Source organism: Centropristis striata, chromosome 24 (assembly GCF_030273125.1).
Source record: "Centropristis striata isolate RG_2023a ecotype Rhode Island chromosome 24, C.striata_1.0, whole genome shotgun sequence".
Lineage (NCBI taxonomy): Eukaryota > Metazoa > Chordata > Actinopteri > Perciformes > Serranidae > Centropristis > Centropristis striata.
Window position 1 is genome coordinate 4,846,699 of NC_081540.1, and position 27,696 is coordinate 4,874,394.

The following is a 27,696-nucleotide window of genomic DNA, read 5'->3' on the forward strand; positions in this document are numbered from 1 at the left end:
GAGGCTGTGATTCTCCTCGAGGTCAGCAGCTCATTTCATACACTGAGATACATATTATACAGACTCTGCTCTGTTCGCTGCTACAAACAACAAATGCTGCAGTTTAATACGAGCGATGAGGCCAGGTAGTCGTCTGAAGGGTCATTTGATTAATTTTGTAAATGCCACTGAGTGCAGGATGACTCATCAAACTTTTGAAACTGTTTTGCATGGCGTTGGAGGACAAAAGATCGTGATTTTGATGTTCTTTGTCCTTACATGTGGTGTATATCAATAGATAAATGTGCAATTAACTCAAGGACACAGCAGTCAAACGTGGAAAATGTATCTTTTAGGTCAATGGGACGTGATTTGTACTCATTATTTGTTTTGAATCTATGAAAAATATGCACAGTAGCTGCAGTATCATCTTTCCTATTGCAAATCTCTCACACCTCTGCTCACTTTATAGTGTCCTCACTGGCAGATAACCTCACTCTGGACTGTTTGTGTGGAGATCTCTTGTCTTATTTGCTGGGAAGACAGACAGGAGGAATATTAGCGCCGGAGCAACAGAAGAGTGCAGTTTATAAAATTGTGGTGGAACATGTTGCTTCAGGGGGCTTTTAAAGGCATGAAATATGACATAGAGGTAATACTGTTTGCAGTAAAGATAATTATACAACACACCAAGAGAAATATGATGGCAATAACATTTGCCGTCTATATTAATGTTTGGGAGAAGAAAAAAGAACACTTGTCTTGCATGATGGTGATTGCTCTTCTCGGTTATAGATGGCTATCCTCTAAATGAGACTATTTACATAATTAGTCTGGTTTCCACTACAGGGCACAACAAGGCTCGCTCGTTATTGCTGTCACTCATTTCTCCATGTGAAATTGCTTCAACTTGTCTAATGAGTGCAGCTCCTTTTTTTAACACTTGTTGTTCAAGTATTAGCTTCCGTTCATTTTCTTGTGTTGCACATGAAATCTGCCACAAGTTCTGCACAAAACATGGCTGTCATGATTGATGACCAGCTGACTTTTAAGGTCAACAATCACCCGATTGTGTGGATTCTTCCTGTACAACATCAGGAAGATCAGACCTGACTGACCTGGTATCACATTTAGACTACTGCAGCTACATGCACCTCCAGACCTCTGCAGATGATCCAGAACCAACAAGATCTCCAACCTAAACAACAGAATAGACCGTTTGTCTAATGACACATATGAGCAAAAGTGGTACAGAGAGAATCGTTCTACAAATAACGCAGATGTCATTATACATACACATACGGTTCACGGTTACAAAAAAAAGCTGCAGCTTCTGTGAATTTAGGCTACAAAACCACTGACCTAGGTTTAGGACAAAAAAACTCCTGATTAGGCATTCTAAAAGACGTTTAAACAGTAAATAAATGTACATAAATGCTGGAAGTGAAGTAGTTATGAGGCACAGAAGTTGCGTAAAAAAATGTATGTTACGTAAAAAGTTGTTTACTTTTGTTCCCACATGGGACATGAAGCCTGTTCTCCTGGTGAAAGTCTGCAACTTGTGCCCACAAGATCTGCAAGAAACATGGGTGTCATGATTGATGAGCAGCTGAACTTCACGGTTCATGTGGCTACAATTGCTCAATTATACAACATGAGGAAGATCAACACAACTCCTGGTACAGGCCCTCGTGATATCATGCTTAGATTACTGCAACTCTGTACTGGCAGGTCTTCCTCTATGCACCTCACAGCCTCTGCAGAAATAAATGTGTGCAAATGCTGTAAGTGAAGTAGTTATGAGGGTGACTTGACTACTGGAAGTCAGGCAGAAAATGTAAGTTATGTAAAAAAGTAATTTTTGTTTTCGCACGTGAAAGTCGTCCGTTTGTCCAACCCATCCACCTCACCTTCCTCTCAAGTGTGACATCCACCATTTAAACTCCACATTGGCGCCAATCAAACTACCTATATTGTCATTTTTGTGGGGAGACCAGTCTCGCCAGTAAATATTCAGCTCGGATCAGCGAAACTTGTGCCCACAACTTCTGCCTGGAGCTTGGGTGTCATGATTGATGAGCAGCTGGACTTTAAGGTTGACAACAGCTCGATCGTGTCGATTCTCCCTGTACAACATCAGGAAGATCAGACCTGAGCCAGCATGCAACACAACCTGTGTATTTTGCTGCATGCACCTCCAAGCCTCTGCAGATCCCCAACCAGCCCATAAGAGCTCATCTTTCTGCACTGGCTCCCAGCTGCAGCCTGCATCAAATTCAAAACCCTTTCTCTCACCTCCAAACCAGCCAGTGGCACAGCTCTGGCCGACCTGAACTCCTTTATTCAGGTGAATAACCCCTCCCCCTCACTGCGCTCTTCCAATGAAAGGAGTCTGCAGTAGCTCCCCCAAAGCTGAGTCCCTCTCAATCTTTAAGAAGAGACTAAAGACACAGCTCTTTACTGAACACCTTCACACACATTATGCACTGCATGTTAGCACTGAACTCAAACTGAACCCATGGCACTGACTCATGTTGTTTCTTGACTTTGGATAAAAGTGTCTGCCAAATGATATTGTAGAATTGTAGAAATCCTCCAGTTTTGATGGTGAATGTGTGGAGGATCAGAGTTTTTTCTGCAGGTTATTGTACTTGTAGCTCCTCCAGGCTGCTGGAGTTTAACACTGGGCTTTTCACAGGAGAATATAATAGATGCATAGCTTCTAGTTATAGACTACAAGGTTCATCCATTAATCTGAATAAAGTCAATCTCTCCTCAAAAAAGTCCACATCTTGCAATAAAGGCAGCTCGTTAAAACATGATTTGATTTGAGGAATCCTTGAGACTGGTCCACTTGTACTTTTGGTGAAATTATTCCACTGAAATTAAGTTTTTACTACTGATTAATACGTTGAATTACATGGGGGAGTGATTATTTGTTCAGCATGGGTGCTCTGCAGGAGCTTTTAAGCAAACAGTAATTGCTCAGTTGGTCTGCAGTCCATTGAATTTCCCATGAAAACTTAATGTATAAATTTGTATAATTCAGGTATAAATCATGCATACAATAAAAGCTGCATTGCTGTATTCTCCGCCTTCAACTTTTTATTCCTCTCTTTAACTGCAGATGGCTACCCACGAGACGAGATCGTGTACAAGTGGAGCCGCAACTCGGTGGAGACGTCGGACCAGAAATACTGGAGGCTGTACCAGTTTGACTTCATGGGGCTCAGAAACACCACAGACGTGCTCACGACGACAGCAGGTGAGGGGACAGTTGCACTTCACGGCACCGTGACTGAGGACGATGTAAAACTTTATTAATCCCAGCAGTGAGGCTCTATTCTTCACCTCCACCCTCTCAGGGAGGTCAGAGGTCAGGTTGGGTTGCAGCTGGGAGCAGCCTTCAAAATAAAAGCTGCTGGAGCGCCCCGAGCTCTGCACAGGTTAACATTAGCACCGTGCCCATAAATGTAATCATATAACTACAAGCTCAAAGCTCATAAGTATTCCCCTCGGGTGTAAGGGCAAATAGGTTTCTCCACTGACATTAATCACCAAGATTAAAGATTAAACAGGAAGTTTAATTATTCACTCCTTTCCCGTCTCTCTTCCCGTGCTTTCAGCGCGGTTATTAAGCCCCGTGTTATTTGATGATTTAATTTAAGTGTGTTTGGGAGGCAGAGAGAAATATTGTTGCTCCAACAGGTGTCCGTAATTATACCTGCAACCATCACGGGTCGGACAAGCTCCCGATCCATTTTAAATGCTTCCACGCGACACATTTGAGCAGCTTAATAACAAGCGAAGCGTCATGGAGGAGGAGTGGAGAGAGAGCATCACGCAGCTGTTGTTAACCCCTCTTAACCTTGTTTATGAGTTGCACATATTCCTTCTCGTTTGTGCCATACGCTCTTTTGTCTTTGGTGCATAATGTGACCTAATTCAGCTTTCTAAGAGCCGAACCTCCGTTCATGAATATTCGAGGAACAGGAGTACTCGGGGTGATTAGGAGAGAGATAACAAGAAGTGGCATCAAATTATTAAGGAGCTCAGTGGAAATTAGCTGTACAGCTTCATCACAGCCAAGTTAAACACATATCCTTCTCATATGTTCAGCTGCATCCTGTTTGCATCTTTCTGACAAAAAATAAATAAAAAAAAGGTGGCTGATGAGCATCCCGAGACTCGTTGATGGCCTTGTAAATGATATGTTTTCCTGGACTCCCGCTGCATCGTCAACACACAGCCGAGCTAATTTTCTGCTGAGATGCTCAAAAGCGACAGCAAACCTACACATCTACCTCATGCTGTTCAAGAAAATTAGCCCTTTTTCCATTTATTACCTTTTTTTTTTTCCCACTCGCTGGAGCTCCATCTCCACACGCATGATGATTAGATCCCCGGCTAAAAATACCTATCATTAATTTACATCATGACAAACTTCCAAAGTGCTGCGTTTCTCTTCCTCTCCCTCTCTTCTCTCTCTGTGTGTCTGCAGCTTCATCCCTCATAAACACATGAGGTATGGGGCTGTTTTAATGAGGACAGAGTGGACAGATCCCCGGCCACAGAGCCACTGGGGAGCTCCGCCGCAAAGCCACCGTCGTTATCAATTCAGTGGCGTCCTCTTCAAAAGGCCCCGACGCCCAATCCCAAACACTTCAGCGCTTTGTTCGCAAATTCCCCCAAAGCATTATGCCCTTTCCTGCAGTTCCATTCCACAAATGCTGATGTTCTCCCTTTTTTATTTCTTCACATGTCCACCCTGGAAATTCTTCAAAAAAGCTTTTTTTTTTTGTTTCGTGAAACTGCTGACAGTCCCACGTCTCGTTCTCCCGTCTGATTGGATCACAATGCTCATATTCAGTTTGATGTATGAGATCCCTTATAGATCTTATATATCCTGTGACTGTGCTCACTAACCTGGAACTAACCCTGTTAAAATCACAGGTAGAGGGGACATGTTTAGGCAGAAAGAGGAGCATCTATTGTCCGGTTCTAGCTCAGTAACTGGAGGCTACTTCTCTGGATTTTCTGTCTCTTTCTGTGTGCATGTGTCAGAGAGATACTCAGAGTTTAGAGAGTTTTGTGTCCTTTTTGAAGCCTTTTCAAGATTAAGATTTAAAGCAAAGACCGAAGCATTTGTTCACAGCTTGGAAGAAGTTCTGGGATAGTCAGTACAGATATATTGACAGATATTTTCGGGCAATATTTAGTGTATATTCTGTTGGATATGTGCCATTATAAAACTTTTTCTACAAAATATATAATGCAGGAAAAGTTGCTTGGCGTAATAGTCAGCAGTCGACTGAAACTGAACAGTAATGATGTTTATTTAACTGTTTATTTTAGTCCTGTTTATTCTTAATATTCTCAGTTATCATTTATAGAATTGACTGACAATATAAGATAAGATCAGATAAGATATTACTTTATTAGTCCAGTTACAGCTGCAAAATTAGAAAGAAGCATCAATAAAATAACAGTAAATAGAAACAGGCAATGTTAACTAGAAATATCAAAAGTATAAACACTTTAAACTACGAAGTGTAAAATTAGGAACAATAAAGACTGACTCAACAGTTGCACAGAGAAAAAATATGTACATTGTAATATATTGTTTGTATAATAATGTAACATGCTGCCCTCGCGACCCGGCCCAGATAAGTGGATGAAAATAGATGCATAGATGGACGTTGTCCCAACTTTTTTGGAATAAGGGATCAATGTTCTGTACATTAAACCTCCTATTTGTCATGTTCCAAGTCATAAATATTGTCCAGTTTTATTTTGATTTGGAAATTTGGAAGAAGGCTTCAAAACAGCACAAAAGCACTCTCTTAATTAGCTAGGTGGCTACAGCTAATAAAATCATTGAAAATGTTCTGTTAATTATCGAGCCACCGCTGATAAAATAATTGAAAACATTCTCTTCATTAACCAGATCGGTAGAGCTGATAGAAACAGGTCGCGTCATTCCAGTCAACAAAATCAATCGTGGAAAGCAGAAAGAGAAAGAAAAAGGAAAACCTGTCTGTGCTAAGCATTCTTTCAGTCACTTTCCAACGATTCTGTGTGGATAAAAACGTGCAGAAAGACTTGCAGACCTGCAGAGAAGAAGAAGAACAATTTCTCAGCTGAGTTGTCTTGAGCTCATTAATGAAACAGTTTTCCTGAGATTTTTCCAAACAGAAATCCGGCCTGACCGTGTGGCATGACAGAGAGTCTAGCAGGCAGCCGGGCTAATAAGTATTCTGCAGGAGTGTGTAAACAGAGGGGCTGTTACTGTCCTAACACAATGTAAACAAAGGGTTTGTTTGCTGCGATGCAGTCGGAGCTCAGAAGTCGCAGCTCTGTGAGTGTGTGCAGCTATAGATCGTCCATCTGGGAATGTTCCTTTTAATGCAAGCAAACAGTTTGATCCTGCAACATTTGCAACACTAACTTTGCAAAATGACGCTTATCTTTTGTGCATTAAACTGTCAAATTAGACTTCTGCAACAGAGGGGGAGAAAGATTCAAGCTGCATTGAATTGTTAGTTTATTTTTGCTATCTGAAATTGTTTTTGGTTTCTAAAAGCCATTGTGTTCTAATCCCAGTGTTTTAAAGAACATGCACTCTGTATCTCGGACATAAATTGCTCCATAAAATAAAAGTAGACAGTTTTATTTGGGCGAAATAGCAAAATAATCTTATTTTATGTTGCGCCTGCTGTGCTGTGATTAAGATTCCCTTCGTTGAACCATTAAACTGATAATTTTCAGCAGTTGGGTTTTTTTTGCGATATACAATCAACTAATTCTTTTTAATGCAAGATCTGATTACATGCATCGCTCCTTAATGAGCCTTTCATCTTTCTTAACAGCACTTTTGTATTGGCAACCGCGGGATTTACAGAACTGACTCTATATGAATAAAAGGTGATTAAATGCAGCTTACATATTATCGCAATTTTCCACTTCAACACATTTTTATTCCCCAATTTGCTTCAGCAGTGATTCTGCAAAATGAGTCCGTCTTTAAGAGGACTAGATCAGGAAAACAAAATGTAAAAACGATGTTTATTCTAGTGCAGAATTAGTTTCTTTACATGCAAGCTTTTTTTTCTTTTATCACGTCCTGTTTTTATTGAAGAAATCTGGTTATTTTGTAACGTCCTGAATAGGTTTTTTTTTTATTCATTTATAGATATCACCATGAAACTTCCCCAGTTTGTTTTTTACATTAAGGCAAGATTTTTTTGCATTACAAGTTTTCTGAAATGTTGTGTTTAGATATGCAAATGAGCATCAAATATGACCTAATTTGCATATATCTCCAGCACATTGCATAAAGGAAATTTATTTAAAGTTTCTATTTTATTTTGTTGATATATTAGATTCAAAGTTTTTTACTTTTTTCATATTATAAATCAGAAAATACAGTCAAAAGCTATTAAAAAAATCATGTTTTTATGAACAAAGTGTTGTATAAATCAGGGTATAAATGACTGAATATAGTTATGAATAAAACTGGTCAGTTTGGTGTCTGTAAGTGGAGCTGAAGTTGAGATCTATGAGGAAAAAACTCATTTTGAGAGAACGGCCTTTAAAGGTTGTTATACATTCTGAATGGAAATGATGATTTGAAGACAAAATATTGATATAGAACATGAAAAACACATAATATTGTGCAGGATTGTGCTGCAATAGAAAGCTAACTTTTAGGAGAAATCTACTAATTATAGTCAAATATTCACCTCAATGTTTGTTTTGCATGTTTTCTTTCCACTATTCTGTGCAAAACATTGACCAGTGTATGGAACAATGAGTCTACCTGCAGACACCTGTCAGCATCAGGTGAACTGGACATGATGGCGACAGACTAAACAGTTAAAAGTGAATCTGAAATGATTACAAAAATACCAAAACATCCCATATAAAAGGCCTAAAAGCTGGCGTGCTGTGCAGATCACAGATAACATGCTCTCTACTGCTCTACTACTCACGTTTGCAGGCGATAAACACTCTGCAACAGTGTCACCGCGACACGCCGCTCTTTTCATTGCACCTGGCGATTAAAATGATTATTCCAATTCTAGGTAGAGTACGATTAAGGGGTGAGATTCAGCTGCGAGCCGAGGACAAAAGGTCCTTTTTTCTACAGATGTTTTATTCAATCTGACATCCTTTTCAGCGAGGCGCCTGAGTGGCAGCAGATTATCAAACCGCATTCTTTCGGCTCGTATTTAAAGTTGTGTGTCGTCTTCTGATGTGCAGAAGTTTGTCAAGGTTACAGAACAATGGCTTTTGTTCGCCGAGTGTTGTAGCTCGATGTCTCACTGTGGTCGGACCAGTTAACAAGCAGCTGAATAGACTCACTGTCGCATAGCTGCCCAAGTTACACAAGATTCTTCAGCTCCTTTCTCCGCTCTATTGAGATGTTTTCTCGACTTTTTCTTTCTGCTCTGAGTTGATTCAGATTATCTCACTTTGAGCAATTATGGAACTAATTCCACCCTATCGGAGAGACACTTTACTGATGTCTTCTCTGACCAATAATAACAACTTTGACGCAGTTTTGAAGTTTATCGGCTCTTCGCTGCACAGAAACATTCTTCTGACGACCTCAGATCTTTAGACACTTCTGAGGACCTCATTAGAAACCGTCTCTCTGAACTGGTTTCAGTTAAACTCATTTATTTGCGTGGTGTTCCCCAGGGATCGTTCCCTAGCCCCCGGCTGTTTTAGAAGCACTCCACCTTCATTTTTTCATCCCCCCTTTTAAAACACATCTGTCTTTTTCCTAAATCTGATGACTAATGTGCTGATGAAGGGCAGAGATAGTAACAGTCGTGCAGTGAAATGTGGTTCTGGCTTCTGTTTTGATGACCAAGTTCAGAGAACAGCATGAAGCAGCCGCCAGCTACAAATTAGACCTTTTAATTACTCATGAACCAGTGTGCTGCTCCGTCCTCGGGGAGGACGCTCTGCAGTTTATGGGTGAACAAAAGTGTGTAACTCACAAAATAGCAGAGTCACCTTTCAATGTGATGCAACTAAATATAAGCTTTGTTACAAATGAAACAGATTTGCAAAAATAATATTGATAAAGTAATAAAATTAAGTTTATATAGAGTAAATTAAGCCCCCTTTTGAACACCGGAAAACAGGTTACATAACTATTAATACTACTACTTATAATACATGAAGTATAATGTGTAATAATATATAATAAATGTGTGTCTGCCTCAAAATGCTCACTCTAAAACCTCAGCGTAGTTTCAAAACAGCCTTCCAAAACTTGAAAAAGTGCACAGAATGTTTCCTAAATCATAGATTTCTCAGCCTCTGCAACAGATAGAGACATAGACATGACCTAAAACCATCTAAAAGCTTAAACTTTTGGCAGAACATTACCTTTGCCCTAAAATTCATTAAAACACTTTTACAAAAATTGCAAACATTATAAAAAAATATGAAGAATTCTCACATTTCTCAACCTCTGAAACTTTATTTTCTTTCAATTCTTCCATGTAGAGGCGTGGGAATCCAGTGAATCCTGGTACATTTCATCAGTTTTGTGTCTTATAATCGACGAGATCATCCAAATCACACAGACGTTGCATCTCGGGTTGCAAAGATGTGGAAAATTTCTGTTAAATTTCCAGAAACTTTCCATGGGATGTTAAGCTTGGGAATTGTGGAGATATTCCTTTTCATTGAACAACAAAAACATGAATGTTGAGTTAAATATAACTAGAAATAATCAGTGCACGTGACGGGGGAATGCACTGTGCATATAGGGGGCGTGGCCTCTGTAGGGGGCGTGGCCTTAGCTGCCCTGCAGTAAGCAGTGTGTTTTGTGCATGTGATTGAAGTGTACTTGCATGAAATCTGGTTGTTTCAGTCAAGATTATGATTAAATATATATTCCCCAACAATGTCTTAGTTCCCTGCCAACCTTCAATTTAGTAAATTCCCAGTTTATTCCCCTAAATTGTACCATAGAGGGTTAACCATCTCTGGTACAGTGTTGCCCTCAGGCAACATACCAATTTTTGGCCTGTCAAATTTCTACAATGCATCTTTTTGAGTGATGCGATACTTTAAAAAAGAGGGAAGAGTATAGGGAACCACTAGTAAAGCTTTAGTTTGTCACATGACCTCCAGGAGGCCATATTGAAACCCTATTTTGCAGACTTTTCCAAAGGAAACAGCTTTGCCATTTTGTGCCCTAAAAATCGCTACTCCAGACACCGGTTTGAAAAAGTTCCTTTTATGATGTTTTAAAATGTAAAATATTTTGTACTGTACTCTGTTGAAGCTACTGAATCTTTTACACATGTCTTTTAAAAAGATAATGTTCAAATTGAGAAAAAAACTCTCTTTTTCACTTGTGCACCGTTATGGTACTATGTTGCCTACAGACAAAAAAAACCCCAAAAACTTCCAAAAAAAAAATATATATATATAAATATATATATAAAATTTCTTCAGATTATGTTTATTTAGTCTATTTTAAGACAAAAAAACACTGCAAACATTTTTTTCCCTAACTGGCATCACGCGTACCATAGAGGGTTAATTCCCATAGAACATGTATCCAGTCTAATTTGGTTAAAATATGTGAACCCTTGTTGCCTTTTAAGCATGTTGACCGGTTTTCCACTCCTCCTTCTTCTCTCTCTGCAGGTGAATACGTGGTGATGACCGTGTACTTTGACCTGAGCAGACGGATGGGCTACTTCACCATCCAGACCTACATCCCCTGCATCCTGACCGTGGTCCTCTCCTGGGTCTCCTTCTGGATCAAGAGCGACGCCACGCCTGCAAGGACGGCTCTCGGTTAGTTTCAAAAGGTCCTCGTGTGACTGAATCTGTAACGGTGCATCTGCAGCAGGAGACAGTGTTGTTGATGAGAAACCTGTTTCTAATATGAGGACAATGAATGGGAAGTTGGTTTCAGGATTTAAAGCTTTTTAGATCATTCCATTCAAGCAATAATCTCTTTTTTTATTGGTAACTGCAACATTATAACTCCGTGTAAGACAGAGGAGTTATTACCTGCAAAAGCAATCATATTACTGGAATAGTTGCAGAGAGAACAAACCAAGAATGAGCCATTCTATCTGTGTGCATGTTTCACTCAGTTGTCTTTAAAATGCATGTCACATCTGTGTTTACGTGTTGTCCTATATTGTAGATTCTATTGTATTTTTGTTTGCATGATTTGACGTTTTGTCATTATTTTCCTCCCCGCTGCATGTCTTCAGTAGCTCATGTGTTTCCTGTGGATGATGTTGTTCCTGGTGTTGATGTGGTGCCTCTTTGAGGTGGAGGTCGAGGTAAGTTACCATGGCGATGTGTATCGGGGGGAGAATCCATCACTCACTTCATGCAATCTATTTATAATAAATGTAAATAAATAAATAAAAATATTTAAAAAAATATATGTATATTATAATAATTATGATTAAATAGGAAAGAAAAGAAATAACATTTTTAAAATAAAATTATCAATAAAATAAATAATTAAATACAATGAAATTAAGTAAAAATGTAATTAAAATTTAATAATATATCTAACTAAGTAAAGTAAAATATTAAATAAAATAAAATTATGAATAAAATAAAATATAGAATTACATTGAATTAAAATATTATAAATCAATAAAAAATATGAATTAAATAAATGTATAATTTAATTAAATAAATAAAAATAAATAATGCTCAAGATATGTAATCTTTCCATTGTGGAGAGTGCAGGCTGGCCTTTGAATATTCTTCCCTCAGTGTGAGATCAGATAAAGTTTATTGATTCCCTGTGAGGATATTCGGGGGCAACAGCAGCACAACGACTCAATACAGATAAACAGAATAAACAGTGAGAGTTTATTAAACTGAGATAAGAATATAATAAGAAATACAGCGAAACAAGAGCATCTGCAGACAAAAACTACACACAAATACACCACAATGACATGATATGAGTCATTAGTGTTTGTCTTTATTAATATAAATATTAAATATTACATTCAGTACAATGTATCAGTTGATGAATTATGATAAAGTATGGCTTATCAAATATATTTTTTAAGTACATTTATTCAAATTTTGCTCATTTTCAACAAACAGACAAAACAAACATTTATAAACATTTTTATAAAACAATCCCTCCCAAACATCATCTGGAAAAGAAGGAATAATAAAATAATAATAAAATAATAAAAATAAGATCAAACAGAAGCAAAAACATTTAAAGAAATAAATAATATATCCAGAATATTCAGAAGAAAATCATTAAAAAGTATAATTATTAATAATAAATATGTATTGAATTAAATACATATTTATACTTTATATTTAAAAAATCCCTCCCAATAAAAAAAAAACCTCCTTGATAAAAGAAGAAATAATGTATTAATTTATTATTTAATACAACAACAAAAAAAACATTAAACAGAAGCAAAAATGCAATTAATATTAAAAATAGTAAATAATACATCCGGAATATTCAGAAGAAAATATTTTAAAAAACTATAAAATACTAATGAATAATAAATATTCATACACACTTAGATAAAAAGAAAAAATATATATAAATAAATAAATAAGGGCAGTGAACACAAAAATATAGCTGAGTTGACTTACTAATCTCGAATTATTGACTTTTTTGTAGTATTTAAAAATTATGTAAAACTTTCTGAACATTATTACTTACGATGGAATAATAATAACTTCAAAATGAAAGAAACTTTCTAATTATATATCTAAATAATTACTTTTCTGAACAATAAGAAATTGATGCTTATCTCTAAATAATGACTAATAATGTTCTGAAGGGTGTTGGGAATATCATTAGTTTTGGACTTTATTACATTTTGACCTGCTGATGAATATCTGTAGTAAGTTAAATCTGTCTAATAGTGGTGAACTGAAAGTGTTCTGCTGACAGTAACAGTGACAGTGAGAGTCTCTGGAGCCGCTGCTGGAAATAGATTCAGGCACAAGTAGAACAAAAGCTTTTCAACTTAAAAGTGATTTATAAAAGCTCACCGCTCGTCAAAAAGCATCAAACTGCTCATTGTGTTTCTAAAAAATCGACTCAGCTCGGCTCGGTGTTATTTCATCATTTTCTATGATCCTTAATTAAGTTTACCAGCTAATTATTCCAAATATAATGAATCAACTTCATGTGTTATGAAATGTGAGAGAGAAAAGTAACTCAGTGATTCTACTACTAAACTGTGTGTAATCTATCTGTTATTATCAGTGGTGGAAAGTAACTAAGTACATTTATTACATTATTTATCATTTTATGTAACTTTATAGTTCTACTCAACAACATGTAGCTGAAACTTTAGTTACTTTTCAGGCTGAAATTTAACATAAAATCATGATTAACTTTAAAGGATTAGACAGACCTCATAGCTGTATATCAAGTAATAATAATAATAATAAATAATAATAATAATAATAATAATAATAACTAGAAAATTTCCTCTGGGGAAATTCTAAAAGGGCCACGGGGGCTACTGCCGGTGTGTGTACACTATGATGAGATTCTTCAGAGATTTCAAACAATGCCCTTTAACCTCAAAATGTCTGTGTGTGTGTGTGTGTGTGTGTGTGTGTGTGTGTGTGTAATTAAAAATCGCATAAAGTTACCTGTGTGTGTGTGTGTGTGTGTGTGTGTGTGTGTGTGTGTGTGTGTGTGTGTGTGTGTAATTAAAATCACATAAAGTTACCTGTGTGTGCGTGTGTGTGTGCGTGTATGAAGCATGTGTATGCATGTGTGAGGAGTGTGCGCACTTTAGTGCGTTTGTGTGTATCTGTAACTGTAATCACATCAAAGATCAAAGCAATCAACAGAATTAACTGACACCTGTTAATGTTCCGAAAGAGTGACAGCAGCCAGAGGTGGACTGGAATTTCTGGCCTCGAACAGAAAGCATTTTTGGCAAAACCATAATACCTATCATTGATCCAACTTCACTTTCAGCATCCTGAGTTCTTCCTGAACGTCTACATATGTTTTTTTTTAAGAAAAATGAAAAAATAGCTTTGTTAGAGCGATCTAAAAAAACTGTTCGATCTCCCTTTTTCCGTAATCTTCCTGCGTTTTTAATATGGGAGCCATTGAGGCTGTTGGTGGTGCATCTGTGCGTCCTACGCCCAAACTATAACTCTGACAGCTTTACCAGAGGATTGTGAGGGAGAAGACAAATTTTCCTACGTTTCTATGTATAAATTATTTCTGTAGAGTGGAATTTGAGGCCTGGAGCGCAGTTTTCAAATGTATTTTTTGACATTTTTTTCTCTCCCTCTACACTTTGGCGATGATGTCACACACTGTGACACGAACATTCCGTGCAATACACACCCATTATAATCTCAGAATTTCTCCAAAAATGATCATGGTCATTGAACAGGGATTGATAAAAAACTATATGACCTATCGAAACATGGATTAGTACACCGATACACAAGACTTGTGTCTACTGTTTAAAGTTTAAATGGCGTCTCTAGGTGAAATTATGCCGGAGAAGTAGACGTTTACAAAATCTGCAATTATTGTTCTTTTTCGCTCATCTTCGGCCCCTACAGCTATTGCTGTATGGGACCAGTGCTCGGTGCGATTGCCCCGAGGCCCTAATAATCAGACAATATATTTAGAATATGTAAAGTCATCTGCATGGGTCCATTCTGCAGAACGAGAACTTTTACTTGTGATACTTTAAGCACATCTTGATGCTTTTTAGTAACTTTTGGCTTCAGGACTTTTCCTTGCAGTGGAGTCATTTCAGTATCAGTACTTTTATTGAAGTTTGTGGTCCTTATTTATTTATCAACTTTATATTACTTTTAATATCCAGCATTTTTCAGCAGCTCAAAATAACATTTAGTCCCTGGCTTGATTGCACCTGTTGAAGCAGGTTTTCCTCTCAATAATTAACTCACTTGACCCGTGAACTCGACCCACCGCGACCTCTCTGACCCCCTGACAGAGAGAGCACACACACACACACACACACACACACACACACACACACACGTCAGTGCAGTACTTTAATTCCACTCGGTCCCTGCTGCCCTTCATCAGCCTGCCAGTCAGCCAATATCACAGAAGGTCATCTGGAACGCCTCGGCGGTAATAAAGAAGTTATATTGGACTTCTGTCCGTCCCTATTCGTTATCAAGCCCCGACAAAAAACTTCAGCCATAGTTGGACAATAAAGTCGTCTCATGTTGTAGCGAATTCAATAATAATCTGCCGTTATTACTCAAGCACGGAGCCTTTTTTTGTCTTGCGCCGTTAATGAAAGCTGATGATTCTAAGAGATTGTGTTGAGCTCAGCTGACTTGTTGTTGTTCTGCTGATGAAAGTTGACAGTGTGCAGAGAGAGACAACACAGGGTTATTTTGAGAACTGCAGATATGTGCTGAAAGAATTTGTTTTTTTTTTAATCTTGCATGATGGAAAGAAGAAGGTTTGTAGGAAGACTTTTGGATGGTTGCATCACTCGGAGCTCGTCTGTCTCTCCATCACTCTGACTCTGTGTCAGCCTGGACTACAATCAAACAGAGTGAAGGCTTCAGTGTGTGGGTGGTGGTGATGGTGTGATACATGACCAAAGGCAGCCAAAGCCTTGTGATCTTCCTCAAACAACAGGTAGCAGCGCGGAGCAGCAAGCTGTCCCGGCCTCGATAAACATCCACATTGGGCTCAACAACAGAAAGTCATTTGGCCTTTCTTCTCTAGTACATCACCCCCGTTCTCAGATGGGCCTGAGCCCTGATCCCCAGCTTGAAAAGGAGGAGAGGAGAGATAAGAGAGGGACAAAACAGGAGTGTGAAGTAAAGTGAAGGCCTGTGGCGTGCAGACTGTCAGGAGGAGGGCCGGCGCTCCGCTCTGATTGGCGAGAGGTTGAAAGTGGAGGGAAAAGGCAGGTGCCCCCGCCCCGGCCCTGCAGCCAGCACGCCTTGACAAGCTGCTAACATGTTCCAGGTGGTATTTCCAAAGAACTGTCACTCACTCGCCGCTCCTTAAGCGGCTGGACGTGTGGACGGCAGCGAGGAGGAAGTAAGACAGCTCCGCTTGATTCCCATTAGACCTCAATCCCTGCAGCTCAGATGGATGCTGACAGAGATACGGGAATAAAACTCACCTCCAGGCACGAGAGCTCCATCGCTGCACGGTTTGGCTTTGTGAAGGTCTTTACATTGTACTGACCAGATCTGAACTCACTGTGTCCTTGTATTTCACTGCAATATATAAAATCTTGCAGCTCTGTGGAATCAGCTCCATCATGGCTAGAAGTGGGAACAAATCAAACACGTCTTTGTGCAGAATTACACAAGAGAATGACAGAAAATGTTAAATTTCTCTGATAATTTCCAAGTGGCCACAGGTTTACGGAAAAGGATTAGGGTGAGGTAGAATTATGCACTTGGAGAAAGAAGTTGAAATGGAGAGAATAAAGTCACTTTTTGAGTTGGTAGCTTGCAGTAACAGGATCTGGTTAGTGGAGACACTTTATTTTAAAATATCGCATTTAGAAGAAGGCGATTCTGACAGAAATATTATCATTTTTAAGCTTCATTTTGGTTACTTTTTATAACAGTAATTTTCACAACTAATGATCTGTTCAAGGACCGTTGGAAAGTTCACACTCTGATAATAATGTATGTTTACAGTTTACAGTACTGTATTTTTGGTGATGGGTTAATTCTCTAGCAGTTTGTTGTTTGGTTTAGGTTATAACTCTACTATAAAAAAAGTTTGGATACTGCAAAAAATGCATTAAAAACACAGTGAAAATCCTTTTTAACCTACATTAGAATAGTACAAAGAAAAACTGAAAGTTTAGTGTCTGATAAATTTGATGCATTCTGTTGATATTTACATTTTAGACAGCATCCCAACTTTTGGGGGATTTGGGGTTGGAAATATTGGAGGGAGGATAGTCATAGTGTTGTATATTTTTTCCACTGCAACTATTTTTAACCCAGACAACAAACAAACAGGGTGTTTGTTTGATATTTATTCATCTGAAATATGGGCGAGCAACCAAAGAAGCTTATTTCTCGTGATACGGGTGTGGTGGTGTTGGTGGCGGGGAAGAAAACATTTAAAAACCCAACGTTTCCCTGCGAGAGCCGTCATTCACACAAACGCCTGTCACCGGTGATATGTCAGGCTGGGTGTAAAGAGCTGACAGTGCTCCTCGTGGGGACCCGGCAGAGGAGGCAGCGAGTTAAAGATAGGTGGAGACATGAGAAGAGAGAGGGGAGTCTCTGTTCACCACAGGGTCAAAGTCACTATATTATCAGCCACGTTTTCCTTCTAAAATAGTTCATGTTTTTGTAATTAAAGCGTCCATACAAGGAGATAGTTTCCCCTAAAGTTGGCTCATGAATCATACTCGCATCAAGCCGGGTAATGTATGTCTGCGTGAGTAAATTGCAGAGCAGAGGGGACAGTTTGGTGTGTGGCGGTCAGAGGGGCCTCCCTCCTGTAGGGCCACATTACTGATTACATGCATGGCAGACGCCGCTTTAAGTCAAGGCCTTTGCACAGTGCGTGAAACACCTTTAATCAGATTAGATTGAAGTTGCCATGTGTAGCGTTTTAACCTCAATCACCGTCACATTAATTTGGAAACATCAGCATAATTACCACAAACAAACAAGCCCTCGCCGAGGAGGCTGTCGGCTCCCATGTACACGGCGTTTCACTTTGTGTTGATGTGGTGGAAAATATGCCGGAGTGCTTCACACGCCTTCACTTTCCCAAAAAAAAATAAAAAAATCTGCAGTTTTATTCCACTTCAACTGTTCTGGCTGCATAATTTCAACTTCACATTAGCCTGCTTTGTCAGAACATATATAGTCAGTGTTATTTGGTGCTGCTGTGATCTCTAATCTGTCTTCTCGCTGTTAAAAACAGACGTAAGAGCAGTGAAGGCAGCCTGTTGGGAGGAAAAACAGCTCCATAAACAAAAAAACCACAGAAACTGAAGTTCAAGTGAAATCCTCCATACTCCATACCCAATTCAATACCGCGATAAAAAACAGGTTCTACTTGTTCTACTTTGATTTTTTTTTGACAAGCTTCTCTAAGTTTCCTCCTGTCATTGATGAAATTATATAGCATCATTAACTGACTGGTTTTTGCACGTTTTTTGCACTTCAGCATGTTGCCGTTTTGCCATGCAGCAGACTTCTACATTTATAAGGTCACTCTCATCACCCAAGTCCGTTTGGTTCGCCCGAATCAGAGTGGAATTGATACTTTTGGTGCGTTTTGTATTGAGTCTGGTTTGCACAGGGCCGTGTACAAAGGTTAAGGGCTGGAAATGTAATTGCATTTTTTTTTCTTATTGGTTGGAAAGTTGGCGGTGGAAAATGTATACATGGAAATAAACAAAATTACATGGAGCCAAACGCACCATGAAATATTGCTGTGGAAGTTTTTTTTATGTTGACTCTGCACTGATCTATCGTGTGCATGAATCCCTTTCTCCTCCATTTGATCTAGAATTATTTTATAAATGTCTTTGTGGACTTTAATGAGAATCTTTCTTAATGCATGTGTCACCTCCAAAATCTGTATTTGCTGCAGCTCCTGCAGATCTCTTCCACTGGCAGTAAGTCCAGACAGACAGAGGGTCGTGACTCGTTATTCCTTAAATATTAACAATTGGAGGCATAATGCAAAGGTTGATTCCACGCGGCTCATTAGGAAACAGACTCTCTCACGTGATCTGAGGCCAGTTGTTTTGGTCATGAAATATTGCTGTGGGTGTTTTATGTTGACTCTGCACTGATCTATCATGTGCATGAACCCACAAATGTTTTTGTGGACTTTAATGAGCATCTTTCTTAATGTAATTCGTCTCCTCCGAAATCTGCATTTGCTGCAGCTCCTGCAGATCTCATCGTCATGAGGAAACAGACCCTCACAAGTGGTCTGGGGCCGGTTGTTTTGGTCCGCACCAGAGTATGATTGGATCGTTCTCAAGCAACCAAACGAACTGTAACAAGGATTCAATTGAAATGGACTCAAGTTTGGGTTGTGAAGGTGCTCTATGCTGCCTCCATCAGGTGCTACAGAGTTCACCCCTGTATTGAAGCATTAGTTCTTGTGACAACCCTTGTGGAAATAGTTGAAGTTGCAGCTTTAATATAAAACTCCCAGATCTAATGTCTGTAGTCTGTAGCGATAATAAAAGCCATGCAGTCTCGTGACCAGCCGCTGATCCCTGACTGGTACTCCTCAGTGCTATTTATAGATGCTACATGAACACAAGCTGTGGTCTGTTCTACCTAGTTTACTCCTGGACATATAACAAAGGTCAGTGTCTGATATTTGTTAGCATATTTTACCAACAATCCATCACCACCAAACATGTACGACACTGTTTTCTGCAGAAATAGCATGACTTTGAAGTCTTATTCTGCAGAAAATCCGTTCTACCACACAATTAATATCTGCATATTTGTTGTGTGCAGGCGTACGCAGCGGAGCTTTTCATGCTTCTGTGTGACAGCTCTCGTTTCTCCGTGTTGTTCGGATCACCTGCACAGACAGGAATCACCCAGTTGCTATGGCATCGTGTGCCGACAGTTCCCACCGAATGAATTTAACGATACAAAGACAACTCGTGACCTTGATTTGAAACAGCAGCGCAAACTGTGAGCAGCCGGTGGGAAGCTTGTGATGGAGAAACAAAGAAAACGCACTTGTTTAAGATCACACTGTTTACAGTAGCGTGGCTTTTGGAACAGATAGGAAGCTATTAGAAGAGGGAGTGGTGCATTTACCTTGTTTGGTACTTAAATCTAATGAGCGGGCAAAAAGGAGAAAGTCTAGACGAGCACTAGACCAGAGGAGGTGGCTTGAAATAGATAGGAGCAACTCGTCTCTATGGAAACCACAGGCAAAAACAGTGGCACACTCTGCCATGAAAGACATGTGGGAGACGAGGATGAAAGAAACAGAGAAGAGAGAAAGGGACGGAGAGAGAGAGGGGGAGAGGAGAGGATGAGAGGGAAAGACGGCGAGCTTTACGAGAGTGATGTGTGTCTCTCAGCGGTAGATATCGATGCCCCCAGTGGGCATTAATGTCACAGGGTTCATCTCTCTTTGAAAGAATTGATTTCATTTCACCAAGCGAACACAATATTCTCCTTCGAGACACCATGGGGAGTAATTTCTCACACAATGGCACTAATGACACAATGAGACACAAAAGATATCTGCAATTAGAGCAGTTATTTACCAGAGTGACGGGGTATTATCGGAACTGATAACAGACACTTTGACTCTTTTCACATGTATTTTACAAAAGGTTCGCGTCAGGTTATTATGGATTCCAAGACGCGCCCTTCAAGTTGGGATTGGTCAGGGCCGTGCTTTATGTTCTTCTGGTTTAATGTTCAAAATAGTGTGGAGGAATGTTTTCTCAACTGGCTGGTGAGCTCAGGTTGGAAGGTTGTGGCTGCACTTGGTTTGGTTCAATTTAGTGTGGATCAGTGAGAAAATGGTAAAGATGGTTGATTAGCTAGTTAGCTGGTCAAAACTAACAGGTGAAGATTACTTTAAGGTTACTGTGAGATGTGAGCGGAGTGTATATTTTCTGTTTCAATTTTAATTTGAACTTATTTACTGCATGTTAATTGATAAATCAATGCTCCCGGTCTGTATGTGAGCTTCAGAACTCTGCAGAAATGTACTGAAATTACTGATTTACTTAACAATTTTCATGTCGGCTTCATGGGAACAACTCAACAATGTTTATATTGATTAATTTTATGAACAATGGGATATTTGTGGGATTTCAACAGCTGTCTGTGCAAGATAGGCTTCACTAAATGCAACAAAAACAGAGTTGACATGTAAAAAAAAACACAGGGGGGGGTCTCCCTGAGATGCACGTCTAGAAATGGGGGTTGGACTTTAGGGTTAACTTATAATTACGCAAGGTGGCATGCAGGTTTAATAGCAGTTGAATGCTATGTTTTGCTCGCTTCTTCCAAAAGTCACAACAACACCCGATGTGGAAACACAACACTGTGTGACGCAGGATATAAAGCGCTGCGTTGACCAATTGTAGCGTTGCAGGACGTGACTTTTGAGGTTTCCAAAATTTGTAAAAAATAAAAAGTCATACGATAGCATTTAGATTTTTGTCAAAAATTGTCTTTTTTTTTTTTATGCCTAAAAATGGTCTTATTATAGTCTGATGGTTCATATTAGAGCATAATGTGGCCAGAAATACATCATATACACTATACTATGCATGTCGTAATTTTTGGTGAAAAAGTCATAACATTTTCAAAAGCCCCAATACTCTCAAACTGGTCTTATTATAGTCTGTAAATACATGTAGTAGTATATTTTTTCCTGAAATAACATAAAAACACCATATTTTGAGGTGCAACATTTGAAGAAAAAAATGTCAGACTATAGCATGTCGTTTTTTTGGACTTGTTTGGATCTATAGTAACACGTTGAATTTGTTATTTATGCACAATGTTAGGCCTTCATATAGTTTAACAGGTTAGTTGTAAAATTTGCTTACAGATGTCATGAAAGTTAGGGAATGAAACTGTTGGACATATTGACATATTTATTTTTTATCCCCTGGAGGTTGCAGATGACCAAATGCTGAAGATTGTTAGTCAGCGTGCAATTTTAAAAGACATTTCTTAATGTCATGCATCTCCTCCAAAATCTGCATTTGCTGCAGCTCCTGCAGATCTCATCCTCTGTCAGTAAGTCAAGCGACATAAACTGTAAAATATAAAGAATATAAAAAGCTGAGCAACAGGTCAGTGAAGAGAGAGAGGCTGTCATGCATAATATTAAAATGATCTAACTAACCATCATGTATGAGCAGCTGACAGGTGATTGGCAGTCCTTTCCAAACCCAGCTATTACACATTTTCCCTTCATAGAGTTTTCACTATCGTGGTCAGACTACGACTAGAGTCACAGCCTCATTTCCATCATTCATCACTGTCAATAAAAGACAAGTGGACTGATGAGAGCTGAGCCTCTCCAGAGGCTAACTAATGACCACAGTACCTGCATCGAGACTGCAGTTTGTGTCTGTATCACAAGTTTAGAGGCCATGATTTATGATGTGGCTGAATATCTGGTGCATTTGACTTAGTATGTCATATATTTGACTATTGTGATTGCTTTATTGCACTCAATACTATGACTTACTACAGATATGATTCATTAAACACGTTACAGCCACTAATGCTATGCTGTAATAACTAGTAACATGCAGTTTCAAGACAGTTTTTACTTATGGGTTGACATGCTCAACGCTATTAGCTGTCTTCTAGTTGAATTCCTTCCTTTCTTTCTTCCAACTTCCGCGTCTCGTAGTGTTTATTTTGTACCCCCGCCCTCCAGTGCGCCCCCCCCAAAAAAATGTTATCACCAGCCGCCACTGATCAGTCATTACATTTTAACTCAACAACTCAAAATATTGTGTTTTTCTGTCATTTGGAAAAGCCACCCAACTATGTGTATCAACAGACTATAATAAGACTATTTTGAGAGTATCGGGGCATTTAAAAATTTTAAGGCTTTTTCCCGAAAAATTTTGACATACTATAGTATGACTTTTTTTTGAGGAGGTCATTTTGGAAATCCCAAAATATGGTGTTTTTCTGTCATTTCTGGCCATATTATACTCTAATATGTATCAACAGACTATAATTGACCCATTTTTAGCAGTTTTAGGCATTTTAAAATTTGACCAATTTTGACCAAAATCAACATGCTATAGTATGACTTTTTTTCAAACTTTGGACAACTCAAAATATTGTGTTTTTCTGTCATTTATGGAAAAGTAACCCACCTACATGTATCAACAGACTATAATAAGACTATTTTGAGAGTATTGGGGCATTTAAAAATGTTAAGGCTTTTTCCCGAAAAATTTCGACATACTATAGTATGACTTTTTTTTTGAGGGGGTCATTTTTGTCCATTGAATAGCTTGCTTATTTAGGGTTATAAACGTCTCTGTCTAGCTTCAAAGGGAGTCTTTCACAAAGTAATCGATAAGAATGAAGGACAGTTTTTTTTGTTTTTTTTTACTATTCCTGTTCTGACATCCAATTGCGCAGCCAGACATCGTTACCCCTCTTCTGTTCCCCTCTATTTCCTTAGTAGTTGTTTCCCTCAGAGTTTCTGCCGACTTAAAGTAATATTAACACAAAGTAGCAGTAAATCTTGATGTTCAACCCCTCAGGAAAACATCTAATATTATTTGACAACTGTACAGCTTGCGCTGCTGGGACAGCAGCTAACTGTTACTTTCTGCCATCAGTTAAGCTCCAACCACAAAATATGTCATCATTGGTCCATACTTAATACCCTCAAAAATACTTTCTCCACTCAGGTTTAATGATAGATTTTTGATGATTGGATTCTGGTTTTACAATGACACGCCAGACTGGAAGAAACCCAGAGAGAAGATCTCCTTTGGCTGCTGACGTGACTTCACTCTGCAAACTACTGTGGCTTTGAACTGTCACCCTCGTAACCTGTATCCACACAGGCTCAACCTTCCACCTAGAGATGGGCCTGATTGCACCGAAAAAAGATTAGAAGCTTCAAAGCCTCAAAGAAAGACCCTACCAATGACATCTAGTGATCAGCTGCAATTATTGCAGCTACAAACTTCCAAATGATTCACACATCTTGTTGATTCCAGTTCCAACACAAAAGCCACAAATTAAGTCTTAAGCAGCTTTGTCTTCATTCTGAGCATCATTGTCCACACATGGAATTCTTAAAACATTTTAAATGACAATTTACGAATGTTTAAATGTGTTTTCCTGTTACTACTAATAATTAAATGAAATGTGATTAGGGTTAGTATATGACAGGTTTGTGGTGTCTGGACCCAGCGAGGACTGCACCAACAACCAGGAACCTAACCTTTCCCTTCGAAGGATTCCAATCCTCCTTCCTCATGGACTTGGTGCTAGTGTGCTGATCATTAACATTTCCATTACATTGTGATTGTTTGACCTCAATAAATGTACAAAGTTATTTGGTTAAATGTATCATTAAAGTATCATTGGATCTCTGTCATTTTTGCACATAAAAAGCTTTTATGGATTTTAATAATGACCCCTTTTTGAAAAAAAAAAATAACATACTATAGTATGACTTTTTTCAAATGTTAACTCAAAATATTGTGTTTTTCTGTCATTTCTGGCCATATTATGCTCTAATAGACTATTATTGATCCATTTTGGTGTAATATGGTGTTTTTTGTTATTTCTGGAAAGCCACCATACTACCGAAAATTTTAATTTATTTATTTTCTTTTTCCCCCACAATTTCGACATGCTATAGTATTGCTTTTTTTTTGGTCAAATTTCACACATCTCAAAATATGGTGACTATACTACTACATCATCAGACTACAAGAGAGGAAGTTAAATACAGGAAGAGTGATTAGGTAATCCGTCTGAGCAGATAGCTCAGAGTGATAGATGAATAGTTTGAAGACAGGAATTTATGGGTTCAATTCGTTATGAGGTGAAATTTAAGCCTTTACCCCCCTAGTAAAGAAGTCAAATACACAAAGAGACACGGCCATGTCTGTTGGTTCAATACTTATGAACCACAGTGAAGTTTAAAGCTTTCCATCCCAAATGAAGAAGTCAAATATATGAAGAGAAACAGTTGTCAATGGGGTAGGTGACAGGTTTTGTCACAGGAGGTTATGGGTTCAAAACCTATGAGTTGAAAATTGAAGCTTTATACTCAAATGAAGAAGTCAAATATACAAAGAGAAACAATCCCTTTTGTCAGAGCAGGTAGCTCAGAGAGATAGATGATTGCTTTGAAAAGTGAAGGTTGTTGGTTCAATACTTATGAAATAGAGTGAATTTTGAGATTTAACATCCAGAGTGACGATGTGAAATACGCAAAGAGAAATGACCAATTCAGTCAGAGCCGATAGCGCGGTGTAATAGGTGACAACGTTGGAAACAGGAGGTTATGGGTTCAAACCTTATGAGGTGAAATTTGAAGCTTTATAACAGAATGAAGAAGTGAAATATACGAAGAGAAACAATCACTTCTGTCAGAGCAAGTAGCTCAGAGTGATAGATGACTGCTTTGAAGACTGAAGGTTGTTGGTTCGATACTTCTAAGGTGTGGTGAGTTTTGAGGTTTAACATTTACAACGAAGAGTTAAATATGCGAAGAGACGAGGCTGAGTAGCCAAATGCACTGGTGGACAAGTGGTTTGGGCAGAGTCCTCGAGTTCTCACCAGTGAGTGTGTAGCAGTGAGTTCGACCCCGGGGCCCCTGCCAGTGTCGGGAGGCGGCGGTGGGGGCATTGTCCCCACCGTTGTTTCTGAGAGATAAATGCAGGGGGTTATAGAAAAAAATCACACGACCAGCTGAACTATTACTGACGAGAGAGAGAGAGAGAGAGAGAGAGAGAGAGAGAGAGAGAGAGAGAGAGAGAGAGAGAGAGAGAGAGAGAGAGAGAGAGAGAGAGAGAGAGAGAGAGAGAGAGAGAGAGAGAGAGAGAGAGAGAGAGAGAGAGAGAGAGAGAGAGAGAGAGAGAGAATGAAAAGGGAAGAAGGAGTGGAAAAGAAAACTCAATAAAAGACAGTTGGAATGAACCCTAATTAACACATGGCAATAACCATGGGAAAGATCAGTAATGGGAATCAAAGTCTAGTAGCTATTGCGTCCCTTCCAACTGTCTTCTAGTAGCTATTGCGTCCCTTCCAACTGTCTTCTAGTAGCTATTGCGTCCCTTCCAACTGTCTTCTAGTAGCTATTGCGTCCCTTCCAACTGTCTTCTAGTAGCTATTGCGTCCCTTCCAACTGTCTTCTAGTAGCTATTGCGTCCCTTCCAACTGTCTTCTAGTAGCTATTGCGTCCCTTCCAACTGTCTTCTAGTAGCTATTGCGTCCCTTCCAACTGTCTTCTAGTAGCTATTGCGTCCCTTCCAACTGTCTTCTAGTAGCTATTGCGTCCCTTCCAACTGTCTTCTAGTAGCTATTGCGTCCCTTCCAACTGTCTTCTAGTAGCTATTGCGTCCCTTCCAACTGTCTTCTAGTAGCTATTGCGTCCCTTCCAACTGTCTTCTAGTAGCTATTGCGTCCCTTCCAACTGTCTTCTAGTAGCTATTGCGTCCCTTCCAACTGTCTTCTAGTAGCTATTGCGTCCCTTCCAACTGTCTTCTAGTAGCTATTGCGTCCCTTCCAACTGTCTTCTAGTAGCTATTGCGTCCCTTCCAACTGTCTTCTAGTAGCTATTGCGTCCCTTCCAACTGTCTTCTAGTAGCTATTGCGTCCCTTCCAACTGTCTTCTAGTAGCTATTGCGTCCCTTCCAACTGTCTTCTAGTAGCTATTGCGTCCCTTCCAACTGTCTTCTAGTAGCTATTGCGTCCCTTCCAACTGTCTTCTAGTAGCTATTGCGTCCCTTCCAACTGTCTTCTAGTAGCTATTGCGTCCCTTCCAACTGTCTTCTAGTAGCTATTGCGTCCCTTCCAACTGTCTTCTAGTAGCTATTGCGTCCCTTCCAACTGTCTTCTAGTAGCTATTGCGTCCCTTCCAACTGTCTTCTAGTAGCTATTGCGTCCCTTCCAACTGTCTTCTAGTAGCTATTGCGTCCCTTCCAACTGTCTTCTAGTAGCTATTGCGTCCCTTCCAACTGTCTTCTAGTAGCTATTGCGTCCCTTCCAACTGTCTTCTAGTAGCTATTGCGTCCCTTCCAACTGTCTTCTAGTAGCTATTGCGTCCCTTCCAACTGTCTTCTAGTAGCTATTGCGTCCCTTCCAACTGTCTTCTAGTAGCTATTGCGTCCCTTCCAACTGTCTTCTAGTAGCTATTGCGTCCCTTCCAACTGTCTTCTAGTAGCTATTGCGTCCCTTCCAACTGTCTTCTAGTAGCTATTGCGTCCCTTCCAACTGTCTTCTAGTAGCTATTGCGTCCCTTCCAACTGTCTTCTAGTAGCTATTGCGTCCCTTCCAACTGTCTTCTAGTAGCTATTGCGTCCCTTCCAACTGTCTTCTAGTAGCTATTGCGTCCCTTCCAACTGTCTTCTAGTAGCTATTGCGTCCCTTCCAACTGTCTTCTAGTAGCTATTGCGTCCCTTCCAACTGTCTTCTAGTAGCTATTGCGTCCCTTCCAACTGTCTTCTAGTAGCTATTGCGTCCCTTCCAACTGTCTTCTAGTAGCTATTGCGTCCCTTCCAACTGTCTTCTAGTAGCTATTGCGTCCCTTCCAACTGTCTTCTAGTAGCTATTGCGTCCCTTCCAACTGTCTTCTAGTAGCTATTGCGTCCCTTCCAACTGTCTTCTAGTAGCTATTGCGTCCCTTCCAACTGTCTTCTAGTAGCTATTGCGTCCCTTCCAACTGTCTTCTAGTAGCTATTGCGTCCCTTCCAACTGTCTTCTAGTAGCTATTGCGTCCCTTCCAACTGTCTTCTAGTAGCTATTGCGTCCCTTCCAACTGTCTTCTAGTAGCTATTGCGTCCCTTCCAACTGTCTTCTAGTAGCTATTGCGTCCCTTCCAACTGTCTTCTAGTAGCTATTGCGTCCCTTCCAACTGTCTTCTAGTAGCTATTGCGTCCCTTCCAACTGTCTTCTAGTAGCTATTGCGTCCCTTCCAACTGTCTTCTAGTAGCTATTGCGTCCCTTCCAACTGTCTTCTAGTAGCTATTG

General features: G+C 39.4%; 1 protein-coding gene across 1 annotated transcript in view; it reads left to right on the top strand.

The window, feature by feature from the left end:
- LOC131962800 (gamma-aminobutyric acid receptor subunit gamma-3-like) overlaps window positions 1–27,696 on the top strand; it is a 108,578-nt gene that overhangs the window by 73,474 nt on the left and 7,408 nt on the right. The window contains exons 7-8 of the mRNA XM_059327881.1: window positions 3,107–3,244; window positions 10,657–10,809. Of these exons, the coding sequence (XP_059183864.1) occupies window positions 3,107–3,244; window positions 10,657–10,809 (291 nt within the window). The remainder of the gene's footprint in view (window positions 1–3,106; window positions 3,245–10,656; window positions 10,810–27,696) is intronic.